Source organism: Artemia sp. Qi Xiang Cuo, chromosome 5 (genome assembly GCF_049724085.1).
Source record: "Artemia sp. Qi Xiang Cuo chromosome 5, ASM4972408v1, whole genome shotgun sequence".
Lineage (NCBI taxonomy): Eukaryota > Metazoa > Arthropoda > Branchiopoda > Anostraca > Artemiidae > Artemia > Artemia sp. Qi Xiang Cuo.
In genome coordinates, this window is record NC_142798.1 from 61,369,655 (window position 1) to 61,397,418 (window position 27,764).

At 32.7% G+C, this 27,764-nt stretch overlaps 1 protein-coding gene across 9 annotated transcripts in view; it reads left to right on the top strand.

Moving 5' to 3' along the window:
* The window catches only part of LOC148952344 (uncharacterized), a 363,983-nt gene that overhangs the window by 294,784 nt on the left and 41,435 nt on the right, over positions 1-27,764 (top strand). For 8 of the 9 annotated variants that reach the window (XM_089089795.1, XM_089089797.1, XM_089089798.1 and 5 more), the window contains 3 exons: positions 16,563-16,878; positions 22,621-22,830; positions 24,938-25,039. In XM_089089795.1, coding sequence (XP_088945921.1) covers positions 16,563-16,878; positions 22,621-22,830; positions 24,938-25,039 — 628 coding nt within the window. The remainder of the gene's footprint in view (positions 1-16,562; positions 16,879-22,620; positions 22,831-24,937; positions 25,040-27,764) is intronic. The other variant, XM_089089796.1, reaches the window with a different exon arrangement.

The window sequence follows — 27,764 nt, forward strand, 5'->3', positions numbered from 1 at the left end:
ATCTTCTTGTATATGAAGATGCAGTATTTGCAAAAAAAATCCATCCTTTTTTAATATTGTCTTTTGTTCAGGACAGATGTACTATATATAGCAGCTTTCTTTCAAATGAGCCTTTAAATACCTTTGTGTGATGTGTTAGTACCCCTATAGAGGTGATTAAAAAAAATAAACAAAGAAAAGAGACACACCTCTGCATCTCATATGAAAAAATAATTCCATTATTGCTCAAGATGGGGGACTGTAATTCTCTTACATTTGGATTTTGACTATGGTAATTCCACTGATGCAGTTTTCATTCCGATCCGACACCATTTTGTGGGTTTCAAGCTATTTACCCAAATTCCCATAAATTTGTTTCTGCCATAAATTTTTACCGCTAAGATTTATTTAAATGGTAGTTACCATTCTTGAATCAGCTTTAAATGGTGATTCACTTTCTCATACCTTATTTGGTACCCAAACAATTAGAAGTTTCAGTTTTTTTTTTGCCATAATGCGTTATACCTGGTATTCTCAAGTTCAGAAAAAGTTATATTTTTTGCTTTTGAAATCGAACGCCTTTATCTTCTGTTGTAATCGAGAGGAAACCATCTTTTTACATCCGTCTTAACTATGATGGACTAATGTAAATATTATATTAGATTAAAATTATAAATTAGTTATTATCTTTAGGATTTCCTTATTTAAACAAACCCTAATTGAAACTGCAGTTCATTTCCATTAATTGACCCATTTTCTCTAGAATCAAGAATTTAAGTTTATAATAACGATCTTAGAACATAAACTATCCTTAGCGCATTTCAACGACGCATTTTAAAGTTGCCGAAGCGAAAATATAGTAAGATGGATTAATCCTAATAACAGGGATTTAGAGTTACCAAAGTTGCTGTTTAATATTGCTAAATCAAAAAATTATCATTATAAGCATTTTAAAAATCTGAAAATTCGTTTCACTGTTTCCCAGGAAAAAAACGTTGCCTTTTTTCTCACGCGATGAAAATGACTTTCTGGTTTCAAAAAGCTTCATAAAAGAATATACAACTATGCAGCAAAAAAAAGCAATCAATTACTACGCGCTAACTTGTAACAGTCTTAATACTGAGGGGAAATTTCATTCAAGGACTGAACATAACTCCTAAAGCAAAAAAAAGGAAGAAAAGTGAGTCACTACACACATTATTAATTTCCACCGTGGTGTAGCAGATTATTTAGAATTCATAACCTTTTATATATATTGCCTTCCTTGCTATTGATTCTATGATATTGGATTTTGAGCTATTTTTATAATAAATAAAACACCCTTTTAAGTTTATTATTGTGCATGGATAAATATGTCTAGGTGAAATTATCCTGGTAAAAGTTTTTTGACAAAAATTAGAATTTCTCCTAAAGAATTTATTGTCTGTACAATAGCGCCGAAGTTGACAATAAATTTCTTATTTAACCCCTAAAACAGTTAGAAATCTTGAAGAGGTGTTCTTCGGATAAACTGTATTCAAATGACCTTAAATTAAAGTAATAAAAAAGATGATTTAAAAGCATTTTAGTTCAAAACTAGTCAATTAGTTATTGTTAAATTAAACACGTTAGACATATATTCTAGTTTCCCCTGATGCTTTAACATAAAATGCAATTATCAATAATAGCAACAACATATAATTAAAAACAAATCCACAAAATGCCCTAGTAGCCCATGATTGAACTGATGGATGGCACTCGCTGGAACAAGTCCCTTCAAAGTAGTTCATAAATGCATCAGTACGGCTCAGCCTCAATATTGTTTTGTGCATTTGTTAACTACTCCTTTATTCATGTATTGGGAAATAAGTTCTGCAGATGCTGATTTTTTTTTTTGTTTTTTAGGAATAGTTTTCACTCCTTCCTGGGAGACGTTTTAACAATTGTTCAGATTTTTTTTTTTTTTTTTTTTTTTTTTTTTTTTTTTTTTTTTTTGCTACCTAGTTGCATATTCTCTTTCAAATTATAGCCCTTATATATACTTTATAAGTTCAAAACTCTGAACGAGTTATTTTTAAACCACTAAATGATAACAGAAAATTACCCTTCTAAGCCTTTTTAAAACTTAGCTTAGAAAATCAGTTTCCTCGTTTAGCAAAAAAGGCAACGCTTTTATTGTGTATACGAAACAGTGAAACGGATTTTTAGCTTTTTTAAAGGCTTGTGATGATTATTTCTTGATTAAGGGATTTAAAATTATAACTATAGTATATGTTCATCCCTTTTGCAAGGACTAATGCCTGTTTTTTCGCATTGACAGATTTCGAATTGTTTGATTGAAATGCGTTAATACAGTTCCTGTCCTAAAAAAGTCAGTTTAGGTTCAGATTTTTGAGTTTAGCGAAAATTTTTCAGTTAATGAAAATCAAATGTAATTATAATTAGGCACTGCTGAAATGGAAATATTAAAAATAAATAGATAGACAGATAGACATTGTAGAAAAGCCAAAGGGTCAAGGCAACACGCAAAATACTATTCTTACCACTCAAAAAAACAATTCAACGACACATACAAAATAAAATGGGAAAAAAACAACAACAGCAACAAACAAATGACATGCATACAATAATATTTTAAGTATCGTCTCCCCTCATTTTCCATATAAAACTTTCTCTGTGTGTCATTCCCAACTAAAATATATTTGGCCATGTTTTTAATTGTCCCAAAATCATTTGAACCCATTACTGAAACAAACCAACTTTACTAATCCACCCTACTTGAAAATAAATATTTCTTTGAATACAGTAATTCGGGGCAAAGGGACATAAATGGCTAGTTTTGAGTTGTATTCTAGTACAATATTTACAATCATCTATTCCGGTTAAGAAACTAAAATTTAACGTTGAAGATGATTTTCTTTTTTTTTTTGTAAAGGATTTCTTCCTTTGGTTTCTTGCATAAAAATGTTGACATTTTGTTTTAACAAACATGTCAGAGTTTAGAAATATTTTTACCGTTAAATGACCTTTGGTGAAAATCATTCCTCCCCCTTTTTTTCTCGTTAGTATTCTTACTGTCGAGACAACGGAGTCCCATTTCTATTTTATTGGATAATTCATCTAGTCTAAATCAGATACATAGGAAGCCAATCCCCCCAGTTTAAAAACTGTGTTTTGAGTTTGTTTATACCGTTTCATCTTAGTTTCCCCCAAAAATAACTGTTGATATTTTCCGTTTTTCTTTTATGGCGGGAAATTGATCCATCTCTAGAAAATACTTCTTTTGTGCTACTTTGCTTTTAGCTTCTTTTTTCAAAATAGCAGTTACATTAATATTCCAAGGCAAATAAAGATAAAAAGAAATAGGACTGGTTAAAAATATCACACTCGTCATTTTGCTGTATCTGTCTGTATCTCCTGCTATTTGTGGCTGTCCATTTCCTTTTTACTTCTCTGCAACTATAAAAATATTCCTCCAATCTTCGTCTAGAGAAACTTTTTATTTCTTGATCAATTGCATAAAACTTTCCCATTTCCTTTATGACTGTAATTTTAAATTCGTTTTCGAAATATAAGGATAGTGTTAAGAAAATCGTATGAAAAATAGGCATGTATTACAAATGTCAGACTGATTGTTTTGCCGCAGTGTCTTTTTCTTCTGTGATGTGCTCTCATGCTACTCAGTTTGCACTGTCGGCTTCTTTTTTAGTCAACTGTCTCAGACTATTTTTCCGCTTCGTCCTTTATTACAGTACACTTATTTTACATCTATTCTTTTATCTTCCATTTTTTTCAATATGTTAGTAGCAACAGTTTCTCGAAATACTGAACTGAGTAATGACCGTTTTATTACCTTTTTTTGTCTTCTTTGATTTATGGCTACCAAATTAATGGTTCTTTTTGATAGTTCTGTGACTTGGTTTCCACAACTAAGAAAATAATCTGCTTTGCTCTCATTAGTGCCCGAAAAGCTTTCTTTCGGGGGAGGGGTAAACTGTAGTGTTTCTCAGGGAGGGGTAAGGTTTAGGAAAATGGCTTTTTTGCCAGAGAAGTATCATTTTTTACCGACTGTTACAAAACTATGCTCATATTCCTGTGGTTTTGTCTTTTGGGTTGGAGGGGGAGCTCGATCTACCCCCCCCCCCCCCCCCCGCCACTTTGGGTGTCAATGGCTGTTCTTGCGAGCTTTCTTTCTCCTGACAAATTGTTTCAGGCTCCTCCTCTGTATTTTAATCGATGAAATTTGTGTTTCAATATATTTTAGTTGTTTTTATAAGATTTAATTCTTATTGAAATTAGTTTTCAGTTTATTCTTACAAAACTATTATTACTTATTTATTCATAATAAAATTCTAATTAGCAATCAGTATAGTGGTTGCTATACTATTGCTTAGAAAAACAATGGAGCAAGCGAAAATTGTTGTAGGTCTCACTGATTGGTTTGTTATGTTCTTCTTCTGTGATTTCTGGCTGTCAAATTAGGTGTACGCTCTCTTTCTGTGACTCGCTATCTGTAACTGCAAAAGATGCTCTTTCCATCTTTGGCTAGAAAGTTTTCTGATTCCCATTCAATTGTCTCAGACATCTCCTTTTCCCTTTATGACTATGCTTTTAGATTTTTTTTTTTCCGACTCGGTGGTTTATATTAATCGAGAGTTATCCGCAATAATGCATTAGTAGACCCTACTAATGAAACCGAAAAAGAAAAACGTTTTCTGGAACTATAAGAAGTCTAACTCACTTTTGATACTCAATGGGTTCAAAATAATAAAGAAAATTACTGAAAACGTTTTAATTCAAGAAAATCACCTATTTTTTGTGTTATTTAATTGTGACCTAGATAATAATCTAACATACTTAAAAATAACGTTCAAACCCTAGGGTGTTACGACTCGAATTTTAACTTCAGTTGTTTTTAGCTTCATCATTTAGCTAAAGTTCCATGAAGTAATAATGCAAACGCTTTTCTAATTTTAGTTTTAAATAGTTATCTGATTTTTAGTGTTGGGACTTTTGATTTTGAGTTATTTTTTTGATACGGTGAAATTTTGTTTCTAACAGTGCTGTTGCATATTTAGCTGAAATAATCATATATATGTATATATATATATATATATATATATATATATATATATATATATATATATATATATATATATATATATATATATATATATATATATATATATATATATATATATATATATATATATATATATATATATATATATATATATATATATATATATATATATATATATATATATATATATATATATATATATATATATATATATATATATATATATATATATATATGGTAAACTTGTCAAGTCCTCATTTATTTGCATCGGTTCGTTCTTGTGCTAGTTCTTGCTAGGTCATTTTTAAAAGAATGGAAATATCTTCATAGAAATAAGTTGCAGTGTTATTTCGGAAACCTCTCTAATACCCTTAAAGTAGCAAGGAAATGAAATAAAAAAGATTTTTGTCTCCTGGAGCTGTCAAATCTATTCATACCTGAAAACCGTGTTTTTTTGGGGGGGGGGCAAGAGGGGTCCATATCCGGATAGTCAAGGGGCATGGGCTATAAAATATTTTTTCTCTCAAAATTGGCTATGTAAATGAATTTCCTCAATGCAAAAAAAAAAATTATATATAAAAACTTACATTAAAATGCATATTTTAAAACTGAAAATGTTAAATTTGTTTTGTGAAAAACACAAATTTATTTTTAAAGAGTCCTTCTTGAACTTCGGTGAGGTAAGGATGGTAGGGCTGTTTTAAAATGTATCATTTTAAATATTTTTAATAATTTTAATATTATAAAAATAAATTTATTATATTATATAATATTAATATAAATATTAATATTATATAATAAAATAATTTTAATAATTTTAAATATTTATCAGACTAACCATTATGCTGTATACCTATGATCTTCCTTTGACCTGTGGTTGCCAAATTAAGGGGAACTTTTTTCGCTTGCTTCCTTTCTTTACGTTTAAAAGGAAATAATCTTTTCCTGCAATTTTTTTCCTGAGATTTCTATTCTTATTAATTGTCTCGGAGTCTTTTTCTACATCCAGTTTGATAAAAGTTTGGCTCTAGTATATATTTTGACTCTTTTGTTTGTTGCCTTTAGATTGCTTTCTCCAATATAGTTTTTGTATTAATGTCCAAAGAGAGAAGCAAAAAGTATGGTGTTGTTAAAGATGTCAAAATTATTGTTTTGTCCCATTGTTCTACTTCTTCTTTTATATATGGCAGCTAAATTGAGCATGCCTTTCCTGTCTTTGACTAGCCTCCTATAAGCACAAAAGCAATTCATGCATTTTAGGGGAGCAGGGGACAAAATGTATTTTCCAAGAGAGAGAGGGGGGGGGGTGTAAACTTGTCGTTTTCTTTCAGTTTCTTCAATAAAAATAGAAAAAATCACTTCCTTCCCCAAAAAAAGAAGAAAGAAGTGTTTTCCAAAATCTAGGGCAAATACAGTTTGTAAACATTAATATTTTAATAATTAAATATTTATGACAAAAGCTAGTCATCTTCTTCTGACGAGTCTCTTTTTTTATGAATTTGTCACAGATATGTTGAATTTCCAACTTGATTAATTTTTTGCTCTGGTATACATCTATATTTATTTAGTTAGGTGGATATGACTTTCTTAAGCATCATGTGAACATAGCGCTTACAATAAGACATCAAAGACAATACGAAAAAAAAATATAATTAAAAAGTCAGAGTTATCGTTTTAATAGGCATTTCTGTGATTTGTGGCACTAATTATCCCATCGCCTGGACACATTTAAGAGCAAGTAAATTCTCCAGGTGAAATCGGGTTTATGGTGTCTTATATAGGGGTTGATCTGACGAGTATTTGTTTTCAGTGTTGTTGGAAGGTTAGAACTCTACTTTCCAGTTTTTGTTTTATCTGCCCAAGATAGGTGACTCACAAATTTTCCTTGTACACCCCCCTAAAAGACAGATCCTAAAACTTTTCCCTCCAATGGCAACGTCTCTACTTTCATTTTTTTTTTTTTTTTTTAAGTTGAAGAATGTCACGTCTATTCACCGAACGGACTTTTGTTGCGGTTCTGACATGTAATAATGAATCCAAGTCCTATCATCAAATATTGACACAGAATATCGCTTTTTATTCGTAAAACTTGTGAAGCACTTTTCGAAAATCATCGTCTGAATATGAGTTCAATTTGCAACGAACACACACGGTACCTATTTTGCGCAAAGCCTTTTCATATGTAATTCCTCGTGAACATTTTAACCAGGTCCGGATTTAAATCTTTGGTACCCCTAGGTTCAAGTAGCGTTTTTTTTCCGGCAGACACAGAGATTTACGGGGAAGTCTCTGAAAACTTGGGGATTGTGGAAGCCCTTAACAGAAGGCAACTAATGAGTGGTAAGCCAAAAGTACTGCAAGAGAGAGGTGATATCGAGCTCTCAGCTGCCATTCTTGGGAGACATCTGACGGTTTATAAGTGGCTACGGAATTCCTGTGTTGTTTAAAATTCCTTTTCTGTGAATTGGCAGCGCAGCAGCAAAGTACACTAGGCACTTTGACGATAAATCACATCAGTCCAGTTTTTGTTAAGAAAAAAAATCGCTCAGTGCTTTTTTGCTCCTCTTGGCACTGTGCGCCCCTAAGCCCGGGCCTAATGGGCCTATGCGTAAATCCTTGCCTGAGTATAACCCTTTTGTTATTTTCATGTCGTTACCGCATTAGCAATTTGACCTATCTTCATACAACATCCAGTAATACACGTACTACGGCCAATTCAAGCAATCGTCTAGCTCCAATATCTGCTAACCCGAGAGAAAAAGAAATTGTTAGCAGCAACTCTGTATGTTTGTGAAGTCAATACATTTTCAAGCCCCAGTCGTATTTTTTTTCTATTTTTCGAAACAGCCTATGACATTAATTTGTCGAAGAAAATCACAAGAATTTATTGTTCGAATCCTGGCATCGCGGGTTATTTGATTTGGAACGGGAGTCAGTAGCGTGACCCTGTAAGGTCAGCCAGAGTCGACCCAGCTCTAAAACCTGGTGAAATTTGGGGAAGGTAAACAGGAAAGGTGTCCGAAAGCACAGGATGGCTAACCCTCAGCCCCCCCATTGTACTTCCTGGGTGAAGGGCCACGAGAATGAGATCAGCAATGCCGGTAGGGACTGTTAAAGTACATTGTCGTATTCTTTGCCTTTTTCGTAGCTACAAAGAAACTGTTCTCGTCTTTCACAAATTTTTGGGCTCTTAATTTGTATCAAACATGATTTAAGTGTTCCTATATTATACGCTCCATTTTCTTTTTATTTTATCACTTACCATTTAGATTCCTTGTTTTTTCCAAATAGTGGTAGCAGTAATGTGTCAAAGACAAAGTCTAAAAACTGTAGAATCATTAAAAATGTCAGATAAATGTTTTTGTTGCATGTTTGATTCCCTTCATGATTTATGGTTCTCAAATTGAGTGTACTTTTCTTTTCTTTCAAACTACAAAAGGAAGTCTTTCCATCTCTTTCTAAAGTTTTCGTTTTCTTGGTCAATTGTCTCATGTGTCTCTTCTGTGTCTAACATGATTAAAGTTCTATCCTTGGGCACATTTTTCTGAAACTAAATCAGCGTATGACGGGAAGAGGGAATTTTAGGGTCCTTAGCAATTGAGAAACGGGACAACTAAGCTAGAAGTTAACTTGAAAGGCAAGACAGAAGGAAATTGCCTTACTATTTGTATTTGAAGGATCTGATTTATAGAGCTCAGAGGTCAGTTTGAATAAGTCCATAGAACAAATGGCAGAGAAAAATCAAAAGCAAGATTTATTGCTGATTTTGATGCATCTAAGGTCATCTACATTCTAAGGTTAGGATTAAATAAAAAAAAACATAAAAAAACAAGTTTTTTCAACTGAAAGTAAGGAGCAAATTTAGAACTTAAAATGAACAGAAATTATTACTTATATGAGGGGGGTTGCTCCTACTCAACACCTCGCTCTTTATGCTAAAGTTTGTTTTAGTACTGTTAAAAACACCTTCTGATTGTTCTAATTAAACAAACATATTGTTTCAGTAGTCGTTCTTAAAGAATCGGGACAGAATTCAAACTTTACCGTAAAGAGCGAGATGTTGATGAGCAACCCCCCTCATATACGTAATAATTCTTGCTCATTTTAAGTTCTAATGTTGCTCCTTACTTTCAGTTAAAAAACTTTTTTTTATTTAAGTTTTGGTCGTTTTTTAAATAATGCCAGGAAATCTGACTACACCTCCACGGAAAAATCCCTCTTCCTCACGGATTTATTTTCTAGGCAATTCAATCTTGGTAAAAATTTACCCCAGATAATTACCCTTAACGTCTCCACGCGTAAAATTGAGTCGGCGAAGAGAAAGCAAGACATAAGAAGAATTTCGTGTAGGAATTCTGGCAAATTCCCACAGTTTAAAATTTCCTGTGAAAAATCCACCCCCTGGAAACTTCCCTCCCTATGGAAAATTATCCCCGTGGAAAATCACACCAGCAGAAAATTTTCCCTTCCCTACCCGAAAAATGTATGCATACTTCTCAATAACATATAATCTATGGTACGTAAACAATGGGCAAATTCTGTAACTTAAAGACCTTTTTCTGGGGCTGTGGGAGGATCATGATATCCCCAAAGGCATAGTTATTCGGCCTTTAAACTATGCTGAAAAAAATGGATATCTCAAAATTTTGATCGGAGGATTTTCAGAAAAAAGAAGTGTAGAAGGGGGCCTAGTTGCCCTCCGAGTTTTTTGGTCACTTAAAAAGGTCACTAGAACTTTTAACTTCCGTTCAAATGAGCCTTTTGATATTATAGGACCACTGGATGGATACCATCACCCCTCGAAGAAAAAAAAAATAATAATAAACACGCATCCGGGATCTTTCTTCTGGCAAAAAATACAAAAATTCCACATTTTTGCAGATAGGAGCTTGAAACCTCTGCAGTAAGGTTCTTTGATGCGCTGAATCTGACGGTGTGATTTTTATTAGGATTCTATGACTTTTAAGGAGTGTTTCCCCTTTTTTTCAAAGTCAGGCAAATTTCCTGAGGCTCATAACTTTTGATGGGTAAGAATAAACTTAATGAAACTTATATATTTGAAATCAGCATAGAATTCCAATTTTTATGATATATCTATTGATATAAAATTCCGTTAATTAGAGTTTCGGTTACTATTGAGCCGAGTCGCTCCTTACTAGAAAGTTAGCGGCACTTGTAGTTGTAGCACTTACCATTTGGCGGAGAAGACATCTAGTTTCTTAGGAGTTAGTTCATATATATTTGAGTATGGACAATGCTCTTAGGAACCACTCAAAGGAAATAGTTCAGTTCAATAAAGAATCGCTCATTCACTCTCAAATAAAAGTCGTTGATAAATATCACCAGCGTTCCTTCCAAAATATAAAGAAAAGAATAAGAGAGACGTCTCTAAATGAAAGACAAACAGCAAGGTATGTCAAGTACATTTAATGTGGACTCAAGTTGATTTTAGTATCAACCCTTATTTTTAAGAAATATCGTTACGGGCGCTCAGACTTAATAATCAGTCGAGTACATTGACGGTGATACCTCAAAAAGGTAAAACATGGGCTTCATAGATTGGTTTCTGAAAGACCCGTTTGGCAAGAATTATGTTTTTGATGAATTTTACTGCTGCCAAGCAGAAACAAGGAACTTATTCTGGGGTATGAGGAGGGTGGAATTGCTCAACAGACTTAAAGTAAAGGACGTCGGCTTCTTGGCAACATATAAATTTGTTTTATCACGGGAGTGAAAATTTCACGAATGGGTTCACAATCTAAATTCGCACATGAAAAGTGTTTTACGGCTCTTTTTTACTCACTCCTTCCCTACTTTAGGACTTGACAGATTTTGTGAAAGCATATCCTTTGTGTAGATAAATTTCGAAAATAAAAATCTGTTTTGGTTTATAGTCTGCTTTTTTGGACTTAATGACTGTGCAAGGTCCTTCCCAAGACTGGAGCCGGATTGTAAGCCAAGTCTGATTTTTTTTTTTTTTTTTATTACATAAAATAGGAACTTTAAGTAGGAGCTTAAAAATGCCTTCCCAGAATCTTGTTTGAGCTGTAGCTCCATTCCTGCAGGTTTTGTTCACTTCGGATAATAATCCAGCCATAGTTTGGAGTTTAAGCCCATTTCTAATAGTTTCATTCACGTAATAGAGCAACTTTCAGTTAGCCAAAAGCCGCTGTTCTTCATTTCTGCCCTGCACTAAATAGAAAAATAGATATTTAATGCCTCTTGTTACCAATGAAGCCATATATATTAAAAATGTTTCCAACTTGAATATAAACGTATCGTTCTCTACTATTTTGACGTACCGTTCTCTACTATTTTGTTGAAAGAACGTTCCCATCTTTTTTCCTTTTCTTTTTTCATTGTTGTATCTTAATTTGGTTAAGTAAATACATAGTATAGATTAGTTCTTTTTTTTTGTTGTCTTCAAAAAAGGAAATTTCAGTACATCAGAAATCATTAGAACTAAATTTGTTTTCATTGTTCTCTTAAGCCTTGTCTATATTCCGTATAAGACTCAAGTCGATATATAAAAAATAAATTTTCCATTTTTTGGGTCACGAATCAATACAGTTTTTGTATTTTTCTAACATTGTTTTTTCTTTTCAAACTTGTCGTCCTCATTAAGGTCCCTTGGTCCATTGATGCCCCATTTACGGTTGTAAGTATCAAACCATACGGACATTTTTGCCCCTGTTTCAGCCCCATTTTCGGGAGTTTTTTTTTTTTTTTTTTTTTTTTTTTTTTTTTTTTTTTTTTTTTTTTGTATTAAAGTCATCCTGGCCCAAAGTCTAGCTGATCAGTCTATATAAGCTAGTCTATATATAGCTAGTCTATATAAGCTTCAAGCTGATCAGAAAAAATTGGTTCTTTTTTGGGCAGTACTTTCGAGGGACAAAAGCCCACAAATACATTAGGGTTTCTTTGGCCAAGTGACTTACGGTAGTAAGTTTCAAGAGGCTCAGTCCCTTGGTCGTTTTTCCGGCTCCATTTTCAAGTGAACAAGTATTCCCTTTTACAATTTTTGTTTGTGAAGATATACTCCAAGGACTTAAAAATACAAAGTTTCAAGATGATCATAAAATAATTATCTATTTTCAGACCTTATTTTGGGTGATCCACATCCCACATCTATCTGTTTATGCAATAGGGTCCCTTTGTTCCAAAACTCACGAATGTAAGTCTTAAACCTTTCGGACAGTACAATTGTTAGGTCTTTTTTGGGCCAGATTTTCGGGGCGACTATTTGTTTATTTAATTGTCCTACAAGCGGTTGCACAGTAGTTAATTTAAAACTTTCTATGCAGGAATCAAAAGAAATAGAAAATTTATGATTGCATATTAGTATTCTTAAAAGTCATTTGTTTTACAACATTTTCACATAGTTTTCTTGTAAAAATAAAATAATAATAAAAAAGAAAATGTCTTCATGTAGTTCATAACATTTGAGGGGAAAAATACTAAAAATAGTCCAAACGAAAGACCTAACTATCGTCTATCTCTTTTTTTCTAATTCCATCTTTAATCATGAAGAAAGCGTTTTTATGGTACTAAAGAAAAAAGATGATGTCGGCTGCTGAACCAAATAATTTGTGAACAATGCTAAATTTCCCATAGCAAAGTTCCTGGGGAAAAGTAAGCTTTCCATGACGTCTTTCTGAAATGAGTTTTATACAAAGCGAAATATTTTTCTCTAAGGATATGGGCTCTTGGATACCGATGATGCTATTTCATTATGTTGCTTGTCATGGATTTGTAAGAAGAAGGAAAAAGCTGGCTTTCTAAGTGTAAAAGACGTGTCTCAGTTGTTCTACCTTCTAAATGTTAACGGTCAGTCGGCTATATTTCGATGTCAAAAAGTCACTTGTCAGTTAAAAATAATTTTAAACTCCTATCAAAATGAAGTGTATATTAAGTGGGTGTGGAAGATGAATTTATCATCTATTGTCCGTTGGTTTTGAGATATGTCTGCATTTACCTCGACAACCCAAATAGTGCATTTTATTTTATAATCGACAGTTCATTGACGATTCTAATAGAAGATAGCTTATGTTTATTTTTTGTTTCTTTTTTTTTTAATCTAAGCTTTTCAAAATTTATATTAACACAAGTATTATATCAATGAGCTGTGCTTTCTATTTCAAAATCCCATAAGGTACCCCATACTATGAAGATTCACATCTTCAACCACATAGTTTGTGAAAAATGCCAAATATCGGACATCAGGGTTCTTGTGGACGCTAGTTCTTCTGTGACCTCTTTCAAAAATAAGCTTGAACCAAAGTGAATAGTTTTCTCTGCATATATAGCTCTGACAACCCACGATCATTCAGTCCCAACCCTGGGGGGGGTATTTTTTTGAAACCCCAGATGCATTACTATGTGTACGTTTTCCCAATTTTTGATTTGACTTAGGTGCCTCTACTAGAGTAACCTCTGCTATGCCGTGCCTTTGTCCCAAAATCTGCTCTTTATAATATTCTTTATTATTTTCTTTTTTATAGTATGTATTTCTATTAATTATCGATGTATTTGGTAATAGCCCACTAAACCTTAATACTTGAAGCTGTCTTACTAGACTTGTAAGACTGCTTACTAGACTGCATTTTTCGTTCTTTCTCTATTTTTTTTTTCTATTAAAAAACTAAATTAAAAGCATTTTTCCAAATCTTGTTGGAAATTGCTCCCCCTACCTTCCCTCCAATTGGCACCTACGTGTATTTTATATCCCCAGTAAGCTGGAATTATAAAAAATGGAATTAAGATGTAACTTGTGTGTTTATGGTAGCCTAAACGATTTTTTAGTAAAATGCTTATTGTAAAAGAAAAAGAAAAAAGAAACCAACAACGGCAACAAAATAAGGTTTTTTTTTTTTAGATAGAATTGGAAAGAAAACAATGCCTTTTGTATTTTATATGCTTCAAGTATTTTTCATCACCAATCTACATGAATTTTACCAGCTCAGGATTTCAGCCCAACGTTATGTATAACCATTGTAACTTGTATTTCTGCTAGATTCCAACAACTTTATTTATTTTATTTTATCTTTTGTGATTGATTTTATGTTTCTGGAGATCTCCCTTTCAATTTTCTTGGAATGATAAAATTTGTTTTGTTGCTTTCTTGGTATCAAAAGAACTGTTCTGAGAACAGAAGCCTATCTTATGCCTCTTCTAAAAGCTATCACGCAGAAAAAAAAAGCTTGGTAATAAGCTACTGGTAAGGAATGACTCTCGGTCATTTTAGTGAAATCAGAAGTTTAAAAATGCTAAAATCAAGGACAATGAATCGAAAATGTAATGAAGTTCTTTGTCTACTATCTAAGACAGTGTTGAATGAAAATACTTCCAAAGTAGGTGAATTTTATAGGAAATATCAGTAATTATAGGAACAAATCCTAAAAATATTTAAATTTGAGGGAGAAAGTATGAGTTTGAAGGCCCTCAGCAGACATGCCTGCCTTGCGTTAGTAAATTATGTATTTTAGGAATCTCTTGCGCAATATCTTAAGACTTCGATACAAAACCACATTAATTCTAAGTGACATTATTCTAAGATAGCAATAACTTCTGATTCACGAGATATTTTATCATACATATGGTGAGAGACAACATGCCGGAAGATACTTTAACATGGGTAGCAGAATTAACACCGACTTGCAAAGCTATTAATTACCATCAGACTTTTAATTCTTGGGACTGTAACACTAAATTAAACGCTACCCTTTATCTGGATTCTACAATTGCCGTGATACAGTCAACTGCGCAAACCAAAGCTACAGGAATAATAAAAAACACATTGGCACCACATTCTTTGTAAAAGATTATGCAAGGACTTAAAACAATTCAATATTACGGAACTCTGACCGATGCATGTAATCATAATATTGAAAGGTTATTTCCCCTTCTTATTCAGTTTCTCCCGGAATAAATTTAGTCAAGTCAATGTAAATGCCATTATAGAAAAATATTTAAAGAAGCGGATGTTACTCAAGTTACCAGGGGGTAGAAGCTGATATGGCTGAAGAAGTAGGGAAAGTGTCGTTGCCTGGACATTAAAACTAAGAATGATGGGTACAGAGAAGACATAGAAGGTAGTTCAGCTCTCAGCTTTGATGAGAGAGTAAAAGAATCCGAGCAAGATTGGAACAGAGGGTATTTGAGGCAATACTTATCCGTGCAGATAATTGATTTAGGTCTCCATAGAAACTATTCATGGGACAGAAGGATAGATACTGAAGAAAGAAGAGGAAGGTTAACTATCCGTTTTCAATAACGGATTTTGAGGATAATTTTTAGAACAAAGCGAGGTGGTACCAAACATGCGGTTCCTTCTGAATGAAGTGATTCATCCGGCTCTGTATAACTATCATGGAAGAGTGGTATATGTGACTTGGGCCTGTACTCTGGATGAACAGAGACCCTAAATCTTGGATAGCTCTGCTGACTTAAATATACTTTTTACTTAGCCAAACTTAAAACACGTGTTCTTCTTGTATGATATTTGAAGACATCAGGAACACATATTTCATGCGTCCACACTGAAGCATTTGTTATTCTGCCTTGTGTTTATTGTTCACCTTGAGTTCTTAAAGACCCCTTGATGAAACACAAATAAAAATAGAAATGGCGAAACGTTCTATCCCCCTACTTTTTTTTATCTGAAGTTTGTATCATAAAGAGTCTCTGAAACTGAGGAAATTCACTCCTGCAAACAATAAATATTAAAGAAAAGGAAATCCATGTGTTTGCATAAGTAATCAGATAACAGATTAAATGAGAGTTGAAGTAAACTGACACCTGTAGTAAATATAAAAATATATAACAAGCTGATACTATAGGACTATTATTTTTCTTTTGTCAATTTAAACAAGTACTCTTCGGCTAGTCTTTCAATCAAGGATTAAGTACTAACTTCAATTAAGGTAATGCATCTCTAATTTCATTAACATATATGTAGAAGACGAAATTTGAATGAAAAAAGATGTGTAGACTATAAAGTAACATTGAAAATATATTTGTTTATACGAATAATATCTTTTGATTTCGAACGCTGCTCTTTGCTAGGAACATCATAAGAGTAATGCAAATCGTGCAAATCGTCCATGTATTACCAGGATAAATGATAAGGTGAGATTTTTTTATTAAAAAAAATAGGTAAAATAACCTAATTCTCACCTTATATTATTATCCTAACTCTATTTAATATCGCTGTGAATTGCATTTAAATCTGACCTTGTTAGTTGACTAAAATTGGTTTTAAAGTTTACTTTTTTTCACTCATTTTCAACATGTCTTGCTTTTTAAAAAAATTGTGAGCAAAATTTCTTCTGCCTTAAAAAAAAAAAAATTAAAAAAAAAAAAAATGACGGACAATGTGACAAAAATGTACTGGGAAATAGAATAGAATTTAAAATAAATCCTTTAGCTATACTATGTCTTCATAGGTAGACTATAGAAGGCATAGAAGTTGATAAACCTAATATAAAAACATTTATTATAAAATAAACGAATTTTTTTTCAGGAATCAGAATCTATTGAAGATATTCGAACAGAGAAAGATGATCAAATCTTTAGTGAAAATCTAAGAATAAAGAAACCTGAAGAATCTCAAGAATCAGTGTACGAGCGAGAAGAACAGAAGTATGTTGGGGAAGAAAAAGATATAATTGTTGATCAGGTACAAAAACAGATATCGGGAATAATTCTGGATGCGGCAAACATTGTTAAGGATAGAATGAACAAGTCTTTAGAAGCAACCAAAGCTGACTTTGAATATCTTAGTGACGATGACAAAGAAAACAAGGTCAAAGCCGAAGAGCGATGCTTCACTTCAGTCAGTAAGTTTCATTTTTGTTTCTTAATTTTTAAATTAAGATTTAAAATTTTTAATTTTTAAATTAACATTTATTCACTAAACAGAAATACCCTAATTTAATTATCTTAAATGTGTAAATATATTAGTGTTGGTTAATTCAATTGGCGCTCTAAATCAATATATTTCCAATAATCGAATGCCTAGAATTAAAAAAAATTAAATCAAAATTGAAATTCAGAGTAAAACAAGTAACTGACTAAGAGCGGGTGTTGAGTAGTTAAAATGAAAGTCTAAATCAACACAACTAAAATAATCAACTGCATAAAATTGAAAGTTGTAGTTCCATAAATTGAAAGTTGTAGTTCCATAAATTGAAAGTTGTAGTTCCATAGTAAATGGAACCTACAGATCGTGGTGCCTCTTTAATAAAGTTCACTTTCTCTCTTTAATATAATTCCCTCTTTAATATAATTCACTTTCATGATTTCATATTGTTTCTTTGAATGTTAGCCTTAGTGCTCCGTCAAGATTGCTATATTTTGATGAGCTTTGAGCCACACTGTAAACAAGCAATCAATTTTTTCAAATTATTTTTTTCTTGCTATGCCTACCATTTACGCTATCCCAATTTTGCCTATTATCTCCATCAACGAGAATATAGTGGGAGACATTAATGAGGAGGATCCATGAGAGATTGTTTTCCAATAATGGATTTTGGAAGAGGGGGAGGGGGGGGGGCTGGCTGACTGATTCTGAAATTTGGGCTATTTTTTTTTAAATATATCCGTATTGATATTAGCTAAAATTGCTAAAAATTCCCTTGCACGGAGACCACGGAATGTGGGTAGCTCTTCCCTTTGTAATCGACCGTTTCTTAAATTTTAAGTAAAGATTTCATCTGAGCTAACCCCCGCCCCCCCCCGCCTCTTCATAGGTGTGGCACTAAACTGTCTGCTACCCAAATGATTTTCAAACCGATCATGAATTTCCCAACCGTCATTTTTTTCGGAATTTGATTAATTTTTTCTATTGCTGAGAAATTACCGTACGTAAATTACGTAAACTGCCACAGTACTCTAAATCTATGTCCTTGCATCAAGCAAAACAGAACTGAAAACATTGCCACACATTGCATAAACAGCTATCGTACAGTACATAATTTGTTTACTTAAATTACACAGTTGAACTGTCCAGAGGCCAGATTGGTTAAGTCCATAAAACAAACAACGGGGAAAAAAACTGAAAAAGGAGATTTATCGCAAGTATCGATTTTAAAGTATCAGTCATCTGGCAAAAAAATAATTCAGGATTATATTGTTGTTGTTTTTTTTTTATTTGTAGTAGTAGTAGAAGTAGTATTGAGAATTCATACAGTTTCATTGTAGAAGCATCAAATGTATAATCCCTTACTGAGCTTATTTTTATGTTAGATATCTTTGTTGGCAAACGTCTTAGTTAGGCGTTTTATATAGCGTCTTTCTTTGCCTTGTTCTGCAAAGACAGAAAATATCTTTTGCTCTGTTTGATTTCTTGCATATATATAAAAATTACTTATTCTTGGAAAATTCACTTCAGCTTCAACTCATAACCTTAATTTTTGAAATATTTTTCGTATGGTCAGATCCAGCGAGTCAGAAAGATAGTCTATCTCGAAGCCTTTTCGTAAAGCGCCTCCCATTTTGGTCCGCCCAATTATCTATCATATAATTCACTTTTCAAGTGCAAAGAGGCCATTCATAACCTCATCGGAAACCGTACATTATGCTTGACTATTATTGAAACTGAGTTTATTCAATCGTTAATCTGTCAGATAAAGTTGAGAAATTTCTGTAGGAATAGAAAAAGAACATGAACTTTCTTTTCCTACGTTGAGTTTAGCCCTTCGTATCCCTAGACTCATCACCTTCCGTAAAAACATTAATTGTTGATATTACTTCTTCTACTTCTGCCACTACTTCTAGCAACTCACTGCAGCACCAAGCCACCTGAGGCCAACATAGCTCTGCATGCTCATCCTCCACCACAATCTAGTCAAAGCTTCAGTGTTTAACCTCCCTCTTGAAGTTCCAATATTTATTTAATATCAATTATTAACAAAGAACTTAGCATAGGCACATCCCCTCCAGATGCCACAGCATGATATGGAGGAGGGATAATCAAACAAATAAAACGAAAATAACTTAACATATAGCTCAGAAGGGGTTTAAAAACAAAACACTACTACAACATCATATACCCTGCTACCACTCTCTTTACACACCACACTCAACTCCTTCTTTAACACGCCTCAATAAAAATACTACATTTATGATTTAATAACTATTTGATCTATCAACTATGCATCCTGTTATATTAATCATTTAAATTATATTTTGAAAACAATTCATTCTTGAACAGCCTTTTAAAATCACTTAATTTACTAATTTTAAATATTATTTTTAAAATTCTTTCTTTTGACAACTATATATACTTGTAATATAGTTATTATAATAATATTAATATTGTTTCAATACTTCCTTGTGACAACTTCCCACCCATTCAGAGGTGACTTGCTGTTCTTTAGCCCCGAATGGATGGCTAAAGAGCACAATTTTTGGCAATTCATTTGCTGCTAAATCCATAAAGCGGTTACAAATACATGCAGTTTTACATAAGTAAAGCCTCTCCCTTGCCTACTTACCTACCCCTGCCTGTGTCCTCTCAACTGCCACTCGTTGGTATTTTGACTACAAAATTTGGGAAGACAGTATTTTGATTTCGTTTTTGTTTTTAAACAATGTTGCTTCTCAGCCCATGCAATGTGTGTACTCAGTAATACAGTGCGAAGAGGGAATTTGAAATGTTTAATTTGTCGCTTTACTTCATATCAAACAGTTTGTGGTAACGAACTGTAAGTAAGGAGCGACCCGGCTCAATAGTAACCGAAACTAAAAAAAACGGAATTTTGGTATCAATAGATACATCAAAAGAATCAGATTTTAATGCTGATTTTAAACGTATAAGTTTAGTCCTACTCATCAAAAATTACGAGCCTGAGAAAATTTGTCTTATTTTCAAAAAAAGGAGGAAACACCCCCTAAAAGTCATATCAAACAGTTCGTGGTAACGAACTGTAAGTAAGGAGTAACCCGGCTCAATAGTAACTGAAACTCTAAAAAACAAAAACTCAAAAACGAAAAAGGGGGAAACAGCCCCTACAAGTCATAGCACTTTAATGAAACTCATACCATTAGATTCAGCGTTTCAGAGAACCCTACTCTAGAAGTTTCAAGCTCCTATCTGCAAAAATGTGGAATTTTGCATTTTTTTGCCAGAAGAAAGATCACGGATGCGTGTTGTTGTTGTTTTTTTTTTTTTTTTTTTTTTTTTTTTTTTTTTTTTTTTGTCAGGGGTGATCGTATCGACCCAGTAGTCCTAGAATATCGTGAGAGGGTTCATTAGAACGGAAATTAAAAGTTCTAGTGGCCTTTTTAAGTGACCCAAAAATTCGGAGGGCAATTTGGCCCCCTTCCACACTCATTTTTTTCCCGAAGTCACCCAATCGAAACATTGAGATAGCCATTTTGTTCAGCATAGTCGAAAATCTAATAGATACGTCTTAGGATGACTTAATCCCCCACAGTTCATGGGGGAAGGGCTACAAGTCATGAACTTTGCCCATTGTTTACACATAGTGCTGGTTGGGAAGTATACAGACGTTTTTAGGAGGGATTTTTTTCTGGTGGGGGGGGTCGGAGTATGGGGTTGTGGGGGAGGATCTTTCCATGGAGGATGTTTCCTTGGGGGAAAGGACTTTTCTATGAAGGGGGTGCCGGATTTCCCAGCATTATTTAAAAAACGGTCAGAAATTGTTCAGCACGGGACCATGCTGAACAAAATGGCTATCTCAAAATTTTGATCGGGTGGCTTTGGGGAAAAATGAGCGTGGGAGGGGCCTCATTGTCCTCCATTTTTTTGGGTCACTTAAAAAGGGCACTAGAACTTTTAATTTTCGTTCGAATGAGCCCTCTTGCAACATTCTAGGATCACTGTGTCGATATGAAAAAAAATCCAGAACTTTTAAACTCGAACCCCCTGCCGCGATGCAAAGCAGAACAGACTTACCAATACTACCTTTACTCTATTTTAATAGAAACTATTGACTATAAAGAGAAATATGCTTAATAATATGCTCCAGATACCCTTTGCATGTTGTCTTTCAATTGATCAGGAGCTAATGATTAGTGATTGGCTGGAATTCACCGATATAACCGATTGCCGATATGACCGGTTATATAGCCGATTACCGTTATAACCGATTACCGATATAACCGATTATATAGGTAGATAATTGGTACTGTTGGACTGGTGTCGAACTAATTGACTATCAAAACACAACGGAAAAAAGTTACAAAGAATAAGAAACATTCAATTTAATTCCACTGAGGAACAAAATAGACTTCTTTTTATGCTTTTTAATCTCATAATTCTAACAGTATATTTTATGCTGAATTTGAAAATACAGTCACAATTTTCCATCATTCACATTCGTTGTCCAATAGTTTTTATAGCTTTTTTTTTTAATGGAATGTTTTAGATCAAATAAGTAAATACATGTTGTTAGTTTAGGAAAGCTTGCTAATATTTTCTTTTTGTTGAATTAGGGAATGCAATTTATTTTTCAAGTAACAATTTTTTTTTGTCGAGGGCTAGAAATCGAAACCCCAAAGTTAAATAAAAACGATCACGTAAAATATTTCTCCTTGAAAAACAACAAAAGATATATTGAAAGGGAATTCTATCAAGCACTTTAATAGCCTAGCGCAGAGATTATTTGCTATCCCTCCATTCTCAGCTATCGATAATCTGCAGAAAAGCTAATTCCTTTTTTTCTTGTTTCCTAGCGACAGATTTACCCTTTAGTGCAACTAGTTCTTTTATCAACTAAAGATTTAATCTTATTGCCGAAGGGAAATAAGAAAGGATGCTTTGAGCTATAACTGAATGTTCTCACCCCTCATATTGAAAACGATTATTTAGGAATAAAGTGAGGCCTCGACTCTTAAAGGCATTGCAGACTCTTCCAGTTTACGATTTCTCCCGGATATCAACTTCTAATTACATAGGCTCTTTGTACAAGGGAACTGGAAAAAATCGTATTTATCATGGAATTTGATCAATCAAGATTGGAATTATTGAGGTTCCCTTATAAATTAAATTTGGATTTTTAAGATGAGAATGGTAACTACAATTTTATTGCTCTTTATGAGAAAGCAGAAACGGTATTTGACTTTTTTGTTGGGGGGTGGAGGGAATGAGTGATAATAGTCAGTATCAATTATAGTGGTCAGTCGTCGAAAATCACAATGAATTCAATGCAAAAAGAAGCTTAGAGCATTAGAGTTTGAAAATTAATTTTTAAAAAGACCAAGTTGTTTTCCAGAGGAATTTTCAGCCATCTGTCTAGGGCCAAAAGAAGGTCGTCCTTGAGTAGGATGAGAAGATGTCATAAGAAAATATTTAAAGGAAATTGAAAGTTCATGGGAGGGGATAAAAAGTTGATTTAAATATACTGGGATGGAAGACAGGCGTGCGCCACTTTTTTGGCCTCATGAGTCTTGGTGCTGCAGTAAGTTTTTAGGAGATGTAGTATATTTTGAAACTACTATGCTCCATGGAAAATGATGACAGATATTATATTTTAAAAACTAGTGGCGCTTAGACTATTATTGTAAGGAGTTCGTGGTTTGGTCAATTCTATTCATTTTTTTCATTTTTTTTTAAGACGCACATAGTACCCCTCTCAAGCAGGCACCTCCTTCTAAGGAAATTGATTTAAATCGCCATGCCTCAAATAACGATGTAATCCTATCTCAGTCTTGGACAGTGGAAGCAAGTCCTGAAAAACTTGAGGAATTTGAAAAGAGTTTGCATGAAATAGAAGACGAAGCTCAATTTCAAAAAGAAGTTTCTTGGAGATCTAAGGAAATTGAAGGTAATTGAATTACTAATTTCAAGGCAAGCTCTTAGAATTACGGGGTGGTGGTATTTTTGCAGCTTTTGATCTATGCTTTAACGGTTCTAGGCTCCAACTTTCTCCCTCTGGTAGATGGTTACCTATTGGCTATTGGTTACCGATTTTAGCTATTGGCTACCTTCACCTATTTTTTTTATTTTATTATAATTATTATTTAGTCATACCAAGCTTCCTAGATTGTGAAACCTGTTTTAGTGGAATTCCTGTGCTAGTTTGAGTCAGGGGTTGCGGTTTACCTTTTTTTGGCTTTTACTATTGCCTGCAGACAACTTTTTAATGAGCAGTTTTCTATTTCTTCATTTATTTAGTGCACACTTAGCTCAATATAATTCTTATATTTCAAACTTAATGAATTGGCTAATGTTTTTCTGTTTCGGAAATATTACTCATTTCTTGATGGTTCCTGGCTGCTTGAACATTTTAAAAAATTTGAAATTTTGTGCTTTACCTTGTGTCTCTGACGTGGGTTTTTCTGGCCTTTCAGAATTCAAACATATTTTGTGCATTTGATTTCACATCAATGGCTTCAATTTAGATGCACCGTATGGTTACCAGCATCTATTTGCGGGTTAATGACGTATCACCATACGCATATCAGTTTTTTATCGATTGAAATAACAATTTTGCTGATATTTTATTCCGAATTGGAAACTTCGAAATGAAATCGCTCAACACTTGAATATGGTCACTTAATATTTTCTGATTTTGTACCGCCTCTTTGTTCGGAAGCATGCTATTGGTAGAAACCATATGTTACCCCTGTGACATTTTGATCCCCTTGTTGGTGACCCAACTTTTCGGACAGAATTGACTCTGCTGTAATTTTTTTTTTTTTTTTTTTTTTTTTTTTTTTTTTTTTTTATATTACTTCCAATAATATTGGTGTACCAATCGTCAATCATCTTTTCACTTAAATTTCTAGTCAGTATTTCGGAAAGTCTCTAGGTAGATGTATAATTCCTTCCCCCTCCTCTGGGGTTGAGAATTGCCTAGAATGTGTACCAAAAAAGTATAATTTACCTAACAGTAGTGATAAAATTTGAGTCCTTATAGCTTTCGTCCATTTTAAGAAAATATTGGCTCTTAACCCCTATGGTGATTTTAATAACGTCTCATCTTATAATTTTTGAAGATCGAAGAATTATTCACTTATCTGGTATTCAGAAGGTATCGAATAGTGATTGCCCATTTCAGCAATTCAAATGACCAACATGAATATCTGAATGTAACATTCTGGTTGCTTTGCTGTTGGAACTATTTTTAAGAAGAAAGGTTCTTTGCTTTCTTCACGAGATAACAAAAATAAAAGTGCTGTCAAAAACTTCATTTGCTTACTGTTTCGACAAGTGAGAGAGACATGACAAGTGACAGAAAAAAAAAAAAAACAAAGCTGAGTGTCCTTACAAATACATGGAGGTGTTTGAAATGAGGTGCTGAAACTTATCCATGAAACTCATTTTAGGAGGCATGGTTTTGAATCGCAGCCGCAACCTCGTAACTAAAATGGTTCAAGTCTAGTAAAGTATAAGTAGGCTAAGCCCGAGCATCATGATATGTATCACTGCTTTTAAACACCGCTATACATTGTGTCCTGATGCAAAAAGATGTTTTACGGAAATAAACGCGAATTATTCATGAGGATAGGTTTTAATGTTCTCACTTGAGTTCGTGAAGTTTTAAAAAAAGTTTATGGGTTTAGTAGCCTATACATAAGATGCCCAAAATGTACTAATTTTCCTGGTTTTAGGTAATGTCTCTACTCTTCTGTCTCAGTCAGAATAATTTTTGGGTTCTGGCAACAATTGTTAATTATTATTCTATTTTTTTTTCGTTTCTAATACAGCCTAGATCCTGAAACTAACAGACTTTATTACTATTAAGATAATTTCTTCTTTTTCCTAGTTGCTTTAGTAACATATCTACCTATTAAAGTCCTTATCATCACTAGGATGTCATAGGAAAACAAAAAGAGAATGATCAAGTATTTCTGAATAGTTTTTAGTTTTTCCTTTATGTGTCTTACACATTATGATTAGGTTTGTGATTATTTCTTTTCTTATTTCAGAAGAAAATGACAAAATAATCAAACCCTCCGTCACTCCACCTCCCAGTCCTTCCCTTGATTCAAAAGAAGATGACCCGATGCCTTCGGAGTCTACAGAAAAAGGTAATATGATCTTCTTCAAATTATCTAAAAACTCATTAGCGCATGATAAATACTTCTACTAACTCATCATTTACTTTTTAAGATCAACCGTAAATTGGTTTTCGATTTATAACGTCTTTTGAAGACATGCCGGAGTTTGCGGGAATTGGTAATGGAATCTTAAAAAAAAAAAAAAAAAAAATGGTACGCGTCTGAAGGTTTTCTAATTGGTTTAGTCTCAACTATCTTATAGAATCTTCATATATATATTACATGTTTTTTCATCCATTGGCTCAATGAAACCGCTATCTAGTCTTAAAACTAGAACTAAAACTAGTCCTAGTTTTAGTCTAGGACTAGAAACTATTGAGGAAGAGGAACATTGTAATATTTAAGTACCATGGACATAAAAAAAATTCATTTTTGCTCCTCTGAACCAATGTTATGTCCGTTCATACCTGAGAACTACGATTTTTTAGGTTTTTCTTTTGTTCAATTCAAAATCCTGAAGTTTTTAGTGCAGTGCCACATTTTCTTCAGTATTGCTAACGTTGAATAATAAAAATAAATAAGTGGATATAATTAGTTACTTTTGACTATTGTTTTTGTCTGTACAAATTTGAACATTAACAATTCGTTGATTCTCAAAGACAACTATACCTTCAAAGAGAAGCTACACCTTCTTAAGATATTTGGTACCATATGTTTTTGCTTATTTTTTTACCTGTTTTTCTTTCTTTTTTTTCAAACTTGGCACTGGCTACTACCAAAAACTGTTTAACTCCATATGGAGACCTTTTCCATTAAAAGTTAAATTTCTTATTTTTTTTGTAATTTTTAAGATATATGTAGTTGTGCCAGTTTCCACTTAACCAGTTTGAACACTCATAATTCCTTTTCTCTGCCTTTAGCACTTTGAGGATGGCACGGCTACAAAATAGTCTTTAATACATTTTTTTAACGTCGTTTTTGAATTGCTATCAGTCATTTTTAACTCCTATAACTGTGTCTATGGTGTTCAAATCTATCTATGAACAATTACGAATCTTTAGTATCATATCGACACAGCTGTGTCAATTGGAGTGGCAGGCAGCATCGGCCCTCAAAATGTACCTCCTCCCTAGATTTGAAAAATGCTTTTTTGTATTTTCATTGAAAAAAGTCTTTTTTGGTATTTTGCAGAGAAAAAAAAACACATAAAAATAAGATTACCCCCTCCCCCTCCTAGATTTGAAAAATAAGTTGTGCCCTCCCCCCTTCTTATTTCTGTGAATAGATTGAATGGTGGTGACAACCCTAATCCCTCATTAACAACAAAAGGGTGATCCTCCTACAATACCCAAAAGTTGAAGTAGCCGAATGGACTAGAGGGAGATATCATGGACACATCACATCACAGCTTAGAGACATATCCTGAAAATAATCACCTGGAGATTGAATATTAAAACGCATTAAGCGATCTTAATTTTCCTTATTTTGTTCAAATAAGGAAAATTCAGAAATAAATAATGTTAAGTGTCAGCCTTATTTGGAAGTCTTATTGGAAGATGCAGAGAGTTACCTTTATACTGCTGCGTTTTTTTTTGTTTTTTGTTTTTTTTCGAATTATTCATAATCTAGTCTTGAAAGGACTAGATACTGTCGAATGAAGCAGAAAACGTACTTCAAGAGTAATGTTCCCAATGGGAGAAATCTTTTATGCCCCATCATATATATATATATATATATATATATATATATATATATATATATATATATATATATATATATATATATATATATATATATATATATATATATATATATATATATATATATATATATATATATATATATATATATATATATATATATATATATATATACATATATATATATATATACATATATATATATATATACATATATATATATATATATATATATATATATATATATATATATATATGTATATATATATATGTATATATATATATATATGTATATATATATATATATATATATATATATATATATATATATATATATATACATATATATACATATATATACATATATATATCATATATATACATATATATATATATATATATATATATATATATATATATATATATATATATATATATATATATATATATATATATATATATATATATATATATATATATATATATATATATATATATATATATATATATATATATATATATATATATATATATATATATATATATATATATATATATATATATATATATATATATATATATATATATATATATATATATATATATATATATATATATATATATATATCAAAATCCGAAACCCAATCATCATCTCTATCATTTTCAATTTGTTTGGTTCGTTTTACCTCGGCTTATTTTTCATGATTGACTTGACTTACTTGACTTAAGTCCCGTCCGTCGTTGAAGGTCGTCTTGGGGCCTCTTTCTTCGTAATGGCGTGGATGTGGCTTTTATATCCTTCACTGTCTTCTGCTTGGCGAAGAAGTACCGAGGGGCGATGAGGTGCAAAGTTTTCCTTCCACCTTTTTGGGGGCGACCACGAGGACGAGAACCGTGAATTTGGCCTTCGAAGATGATTTTCGGGAGACGGGACTGACACATCCGTTGTATGTGACCGAGCCATCGTAGTTGCTGGAGCTGGATCTGCATGACAATTGTTTGTTGTATTTTAAGGCGCTCGAGAAGTTCGACGTTTGAGATTCTATCAAAGTAAG